The sequence below is a fragment of the Notechis scutatus genome, chromosome 4, assembly GCF_049901735.1.
Source record: "Notechis scutatus isolate UNSWTSFEM ecotype Mainland chromosome 4, rNotScu1.2, whole genome shotgun sequence".
NCBI lineage: Eukaryota > Metazoa > Chordata > Lepidosauria > Squamata > Elapidae > Notechis > Notechis scutatus.
This window is the reverse complement of record NC_142012.1, coordinates 128395668-128403902: the sequence shown is the minus strand read 5'-3', so window position 1 is coordinate 128403902 and position 8235 is coordinate 128395668. Positions and strand designations below refer to the sequence as shown.

The 8235-nt window shown below is 38.8% G+C and overlaps 1 protein-coding gene across 1 annotated transcript; it reads right to left on the bottom strand.

The window, feature by feature from the left end:
* Positions 1-90: 90 nt before the first annotated feature.
* LOC113427990 (endothelial protein C receptor-like) lies at positions 91-7032 on the bottom strand. Its single transcript, XM_026690643.2, has 4 exons — positions 6667-7032; positions 4492-4743; positions 1405-1674; positions 91-734 (listed from the first exon to the last, which is right to left on the bottom strand). Exons 1-4 carry the CDS (start codon positions 6725-6727, stop codon positions 622-624), a joined length of 696 nt encoding a protein of 231 aa, XP_026546428.1. The 5' UTR covers positions 6728-7032; the 3' UTR covers positions 91-621.
* Between the last annotated feature and the right edge of the window lie 1203 nt (positions 7033-8235).

The window sequence follows — 8235 nt, the reverse complement described above, 5'->3', positions numbered from 1 at the left end:
CTAATGTGATCTGATCAGGGATGCCTAAAATTTTTCATACAACTATAATTGTATCAGGATCCTTTAAAGATGAACATAGAAAGACATTCAGGCATTCTAGATTTTTATACTGTATTTGCCTGATGGGTAAAGGAATAAAAGAACATGCAAATCTCATTGTTAAATACCTCCCCAAAATGAGGTATAGTACAGTACAAATTAAAACTTCGCTGACAGAACATAATAAAACACAACATGGTCACAATAAAAAAAAACAGCACAATATGAAAAGAAACAGGTATACACAGCATGATTTTAAAAAATCTTGTGTTTTCCTACACAGAAACGACTGAACTGGCTCTCAGCATGATAAAATACAATGCCAAAAGAAAACAGGCATATTGGGTTGAGTTGGATTGAAAGTGACTGACTCAAAGTGATGAATGAACTCTGGTGAGGTGGGAACTTTAGTCTGGGCCTCCTAGTCCAAAACCACCTACACCAACCAGATAGATACAAGATGCCTATATTTCTCACAGTGGCAGTTGTTTCCCCACATACGAGTCCTGCATGTTTTTCTTCCAACCGGCTCCATTGAGAAACCAAGAAAGCTGATGGTTCCGTTGTGTGTCAGTGCTTCTGCTATCTCTTCCCACCTGTACACAAGAACAGGCAAACAGCTAATCCCATTAGAGCAAGAGCACCGATAGTGATGCCTATCACCAATGGAGTGTGTGAAGGTCCTTCCCGTTGCCCTGCAAAAGAAAATAGAAGATTTAGGCCTGCTTTTAGGCTGGTGTTTTTTGTTTGTTTTTGGAGGGGCAGGGTTGTGGATGATGATGGAGTGGGAGAGGATGGGAACAAAATGTTAAAATGACTGCCAACACAGCTGTCATTTCAAATACTATCTCAATAGGAAGTCTTGCAGGAAGAAAATGCTAAAAGGAAGCGTCTAGTGAATATTTACTGTACAGACCTAGATTTTCTTCCCCAAGCTAGAACTGTAGACAAGCAGGCAACCACACATGCAATGTTTATTTGGTACAATAGTTTGCACTAGGTGGAGGGATCACAGACCCTGTTCTGCCTGTCCTCACATCAGCTTATAAAATACTCCCTTTTTACCCACCCATAGTCCTTATTTGGGGTAAAGTCAGGGCGACTGGCTGGAACTCATTATTTACTGGCTGGATGCGATCAGGTATTTTATTTTCCTGTTTCATTACACATTTCTAAGATTATTACTTCCTATTAAGGAAAAGTAAAATACTGCAGAATTTTGCTTTCCACTGTTATGGAGATGACAGTGCTACTTTTATTGCATATCCTTTTCTCTTAGAATAAGAAAAACTGATTGAGCCAGGATAATTTGTCAGAATATCTGTCTAGCCAAGAGCTTCTCTGTAACTCAATTGTCTCACCTACCAGTACTGGCTTCTTTGTTGTTAGTATACATCCTTACAAAGTTGGCACATGTTTCCTGTAGGAAGAACTGTAGATTGGTAGTTGTCTCTTGGAATTGATTCAGCTTCTTAACGGTATAATCGGCCACCAAAGTGTTAGACAAACCTTCCCAGTTATTACTCTTTGTGTGAAATTTCAGGAAATCACTTCCATTCAGCAAAATCTTGTAGAAGCTTCTGGTGCCATTTTCAGACACTTCGCACCCCTTTGTGCAATATATGGATATGGGATCTGCAATCAAAATGTCCATTAGAAAAATATATACTGAATATTTATTTGAACATCACACACAAAGTAATGCAGCATAATAGAACAAAAGAAGCACTCAAACTGAGGCTTACAAATATACAACACATGTTTCCAATTGGTTGCTTTGTCTTCAATAGAATCTATATATTTTTAATTTTTTTTAAAGTGAAAATTACCAATTTCCAAAAAACTAAAATCTCCAGTCAGAAGTGGTATTTACTGGTTCTCCGAACCAGAGATGGTATTCAGCAGGTTCTGACCAGTTCTGGAGAACCTGTAGTGGAAATTTTGAGTAGTTCGGAGAACCGGCAAATGACTGGCCCCACCCCCATCTATTCTCTGCCTCCTGAGCCCCAGCTGATTGGCTGGGTCTTCTTTTGTTGCCCTGCACAGGAGAATGGAGCTGGAAAGCAGGTTAGTGGGGTGGGGAGGGGAGGGGGATTTTTCAGTAACCTTCCCCTGCCACACCCACCAAGCCAAGCCCACAGAACTGGTAGTAAAAAAAATTGAATCTGCTCCGAACTACTCAAAATTTCTGCTACTGGTTCTCAGAACTGGTCAGAACCTGCTGAATACCACCTCTGGGTGGAGGGAGAGTTACAAAAGTGGCTTCCAATCTCTATTAGATAGTGTAACTCCTTATTTTTGCTGCCAGTGCTATGAATCATGGAGTTGGAAGAAACTTTATAAATTATTTAGTCCATCCCCTTCCTTACTGCGGCATCTATTAGACCAGGGGTCGCCAACCTTTTGGACTTCAGGGACCACCAAACTCATAATTTTAAATCCCGGGGACCACTAATATGAATTTTGACTGACGGTGGCTTGCTGATGTTGGTGGGAGGGAGGGAGAGAGAGAGAGAGATCTGATCTAACCTCTCTCTCTCTCTCTCTCTCTCTCTCACACACACACACACAGAGGCAGGGGTGGGATTCAAATTTCTTAACTGGTTCTGTGGGCATGGCCTAATTTGTGGGTGTGGCTTGGTGGTCATGTGACTGGCTGGGCATGGCTTGTATGTAAACATTATGAATATTTATGTAAATATTGATTTTTTTTTATTAAAAAAAGAGCAACTTTTACCCAAAATCGGGCAAAGTAGGCAGGTAGATTGAGTTGCTCACAGAATCACAGATTCACTCAGAGATCTATCTTTCTGCCATTGGTTACCTGAGTCTGCACTGAATAATAGAAGGTTCAGTCCTAAGGAAGATCTAAAGATTAGCTAGAAAGCAAGAAGTCCGATGATGTCCAGCTTTCTAGCTAATCTAAATCTGGCACGGCAGAACAGCTGATGGTCGGGGCGGGGGGAGGAAAAATAGCAACTTAGCAAGCAAGTTTTCCAGGTAAGGAGTGAGTGGGCTGGGAGGGTTCCCGCGGGCCATGTGGGTGGCGCAGCCTTATGTTCCTGTGCAGCCTGGATTAATTGCTTGGGAGGGGGTGCTCTGGTGCTCTGGGGGTGACATTTCTCTACGGACCATCAAAATTTTCTCATGGACCACCAGTGGGCCACAGACCATCTGTTGGAGACCACTGTATTAGACCACCTCTGACAGATGACTATCCAACTTCTATTTGGCCTTCAGCAAAAGAGAATTGTGGCAACTTGTTCCTCTGGCTGACAGTTCAGAAAAATCAGGATTTCTAGCCTAAACTTCTCCCTTGCAGTTTTAACTCACTGGGACTGATCCTGCCCTCTAGAACATTAGAGAATACATCCATTTGTATCTGATAATCCTTCAGTTTTTTAAAGACTATCATATCTTCCTTCGGTTCTTCTGTAGGCCAAGCATACCTGAATCTTTTAATCATTCTTTATATGGCTTGGCTTCCAGACTCTTTACCGTCTTGGAAATCATTCCTGAACCAGCTCCAATTTGTTACAGCTCTCTTTGACCTTTAAAGCCCCAAAGTATTCAAAGATCTTGACCATAGCCTGGATCTTTTTTATGTGGACTTCTGCCAACCAATATCCCTCATATTCTACTTGGGTCTTTTCTTTTTCCTACCCAGATGTAGAATATTATGTTCTATTAAAGTGTCCTCTCAGTTCCCAAGTCAATAATAAAAAGTTGAACATTATAGGCACATGGAGAGATCTCTTTGACTCTACATTACTGGTTTCCCTCAAGCTGACATGCACCCATAAGTAGTACTCTCCAAAGTTCACCTAACTATAGTATGGGCTGGGCCCTATTTTACCATTTTATGGCGAATACATTGAGAAACTGTCAAAGTCTTTAATGAGTTCCAAATGAGCATGGCCGCAGCATTCCCCTCATCTTAACATAGTAACTAACAAAGAAACAACATTAACCTGTCATGCTTTGGTTGCAACTAACCCATATTAGTTCCTATTAGACACAGCTCGGCTATCTAATGATCACAAACATATTGTTTATCAATTCCATATCTCTGATGAAATAATTCCATTTATTTTCACTCTTAATAGGAAACAACCCCTTCCAGGTGTTAATTTGAAAATGTGAACAACTCAGTTTTAGCAGAAAGAAGGGGTACAATGGATTGAATGATAATACAAAATAGCATCACTTATAAGGTTCGAATTTTTCAATTCTTTCATTATTTTTTGTTGCTGGGAAGTAAAGCTTTGCTTTTGAAATTGCTTTTAGAAATTACATGGCATACATTTCCCAACTCAAAATAGTGAAAGTGATAATAGCCATTTTTTCATCAGTCATGTTGGTGCTCAGCAATACAATTTTTCTTGGAAAAAAGTCTGTTGCCTTAACATGTATTCCAACTATTGCCACCTTAAAATCTCCTTGATTACTCACAAGATATGATCTTTTCCTTGGAGAGTATCATAACCATTCCCTGGAAACTCTCTAGGTATTTTTGCAGTTTGCTTTCTGTCTGTTCCCAGAGGTTGGGTGCCTCCAATGGTAACAGTTGGCTCACGTTCAGATGTTCAGTACGACCCTCCAAGCTATGGGTCAGAATCCCATCTAGGGTGGCATTGCCTACAAATTTTGCAGAGTTGCCTTTTGAAAAGTTGGCAGTCAATGTCATGATGAAGGTATGAGTTCCTGAGAATTAAAAAAAAAAAGAGATAATTAAGTCAGCAGAGGCAATAGTTTAAGTCCCTTCTTCCCAGTCCACTGCTTCTGATGGCAGGAGTTTGCTCAAATCTCATCTCCCCTCCCCTTCAAAAGGGGAAGGAGATCAGCTTGGCTGATCTTTTTATCTCACTCTTTTTTTTCTCCCTTTGTTCGAACGTATCCTGTAACCTTAACTGAAAAAAGCAGAGGGTTTAGTACAGGAAGTATTGCACATTCAGGAAGGAGGGGTTGCCTGCCTAATTTTCCCCTTTGAAAAGACGTTTTTCATAGCACTGACTGTGGCACTGGATGATTGCCAAGGCACTATATGATCCAGACTGCCAGGCACCATTGTTTATGGTGGCCTCAATATTCTTCCTCTGGTGCAAGAAATGCGGCTAAAGGGGAGTTTTCGTTTGGCATCTATCACTTCTGAGATGATACGCCGTCCACCAGTGTCAGTTATGGCCAAAACATTTTCCTGATTTCCTGTCAAGTTCTCTAATTTACCTTATTTTTAATTTATTTTTACTTGACCAATGTGTGTGGGGATACTTTTTGATGACCGGAGCTATGCTTAATATTCTGAGGAAATCAAAGTACCATGGTAAGCAATGTAATGATGCAATTGTGTCAAGATGGTTTTTCTCCTTGATTTTGGGACTATATTTTTTTATATTTAAAAACAATGTGAAACTGATTTACACCATGGGTTTTTATTTATTCTGTGCCTTAAAATATGCAAGATTGAGTGTGAAGATAGGAAAAAGGCAAGCAATTGGCTCACCATATATCTGGGAGAAGAGAACTTGTTTTTGCAAGGCATGTTGCCAATAATAAGATAGAAGATAGGTCCACTACTGAGTCACTACTCCTAAAAAACTGTGGAATATGGGTGAGTTTGGAATGCATGGATGTATATGGGGCACACCTGTCCATGAGAAGTAACTCCAAGCTTAATAAGAGAAGCTCCTAGAAGTTCTTCAGGCTCCATTAAAACTGGATGCCAGCTCTTATCTCATGGAATCTTTTTTTAATTTTAAAACATGATTACTCTTTAGAACATGGTAACAATTGCACAATATCCAACCCTGAGGAATCTTTTTAGTTAATCATTTACACAAATTTGTCTTGACTACTCTGAAAGGAATAGTCCTAAATTCATTCTATGCGCAAGGTTGAAAACTCCTACTAATCTGCTGCAATTAACAGTTCTATATGTATCACCATCAATCTTAGGATTTTATCTTTAAATAGACATTTACATGATTGTAATATGGTTGTTTCAGTCTAGCGCTAATTTGGAGTGGGAGTTAAAACAGATTCTTTGTAAATTTCAGGATGTCATTAATACATTTTTACTGACTTGGATACAACATGAAACAAATACACAGATAAAATTTCAATCCAATCACTTTACTTCTGCACACATGTACTTAGAAGTCACTTCCACAGATTTCAGTAGGATATATTCCCCAGCAAATGATATTTAGGATTACTGAATTAGTTACTATAAATATTTTGAAAAGCCAACATAAATAAAAATTTATTTATTTTCTACCTAAACTATAGTAGGATTAGCCCTAGGCAAATAATTTTAAGGAGACTACTCTGTAACTCGGTACTACAGATGATCCACCATCAGGTATGTGAATTTGATCTGTGAAAATAAACAATATGACTAAGAAAGAGATAGATCCATGGATAAGCATGTTAATCTTTTGCAGCCAAAATCACAATGTTAAAAACTAATGCATTTATTCCACCACTTTTCAAAACTCACATTTATAGAGTGGTTAGCCAGCTTTATATTCACCCTTCCTGCTCCTTGTTCAGAAATCTAATCAAATCACACAGAATACTCAACTACTTCCAGTTTTAAATCTAGCCAACATGATTTTCCAGACTTACCTTCACCATATGCCCAGTGATAGAGAACCCAAGACTGGAGAAGAATTTGCAGAAGAAACATTCCCAGTCAGGAGTCTTATCTGCAAAGCCAGGAATACCTCAGTGTTGTTAGTGAAGCAAGGTCTCTGGAAAAGAAACTTCCAAGTCTTTTATATGTCAAGCCAATATGTGTTGGTATCCTTGGGGACTACAAGCACCACTAGAAATCAGGGAGTTTCATTTGCCAGGACTGGGCTGGAAGTGAGAGGGTACGGCTGGCTGGGAAAAAGCGGGTGGAGCATGTTTTCATCTTCCTATTTCCTCATGTCCAGCAAAGGAACTTTTTTCCTTGCCAGATCCGCCTCCTCCTGCTTCTCCCACAGCTGTGCAGGCTGTAGCTTGGAAATGGCTTTAAAATGCCAAGCATGACTCTGTTTTTGCCAAGTATAGTATTTGGAATAGGGACTGAGAGACAAGGCAAACAAAACATGAGAAAAAGATCCAATCAAAGTATCAGCAAAAATAATATTCACAAAGGACAGAAAGAGTGCGTCTGCAGACAGTATAACTTGGATCATAGTGCCATTTCAAATTTCAAGTTTTGAGATTAGATATATAAACATATTTTATTGCACACTACCCAAAAAGAGATATTCCGAAACTGCAGCCTTGAAGAGAAATACACTGTAGAATGTCTTGAGTTCAATATCTAACTGAGAAAAATACAACCCAGAAACAAATCTAATACTGTAACAGACACAATTCCTATATCCTCATCCATTCATTTCTGCCTTTATATGCTCTATATACATAGTATGTCAATAGTTTGCCTAGCCACATGGGCTGAGACTGCTATTGTGAAGACAGCCAGTATGAAACACAGGTAGTCTTTGACTTATGATCACAATTGTTACTAAGTGACAGAATTGTTAAGTGAATTCTTGTCACAGTTCTTAAGTGAATAATTGTAGTTAAGTTAGTAACATGGTTGTTAAGTGAATCTGGCTTTTCCATTGATTTTGCTTGTCTGAAGATGGCAAAAGGTGATCATATGACCTTGGGACATCGCAACTGTCATAAATATGAGTTAGTTGCCAAGCATCTGAACTTTAAAGCTTCTGCTTAAATGGTCATAAGTGTGAAAAATGGTCATAAGTCACTTTTTTCAGGGCCTTTGTAACTTCGAATGGTTACTAAATGAACTGTTGTAAGTTGATGATGACCTGTAGTGCTTAGGGTACTGGATCAAAGTGAAGGAGGCCATGTTTAAGAACCATTAAGCCATAAACTACATGACAACAAACTCCAGTAAGAGGATCACAAAATGGGAGCCTAGTCAAAAAGACACTATATGACTTAGTTTTGTAAGTGGGTTTGGTTAAAATCATGACTGTCCCAATTCTCCTACCTTAATTTGAATACACACATCTTATTGATATCTTGCAGACTGTCATAAAGGATATTGTCTGTTTTTAAATGTATCCCTTTCTTTTTTTCTCTCTCTCTTTCTTTGTTTCTTTCTTTCTTTTTTTTTTTTTTAAAACAAGTTTTATTAATTTTTTAAAACACACAAATTATCATTATTCATTA

Bases quoted from the DNA above. Each gene is read 5' to 3' on its own strand.
- LOC113427990 (XM_026690643.2), bottom strand. From the start codon at position 6,727: ATGTTTCTTCTGCAAATTCTTCTCCAGTCTTGGGTTCTCTATCACTGG. The intron at 4,744-6,666 runs GTAAGTCTGGAA...TTTAATTCTCAG, and splicing joins TCACTGGGCATATGGTGAAG to GAACTCATACCTTCATCATG. The intron at 1,675-4,491 runs GTGAGTAATCAA...TTTTGATTGCAG, and splicing joins CAAGGAAAAGATCATATCTT to ATCCCATATCCATATATTGC.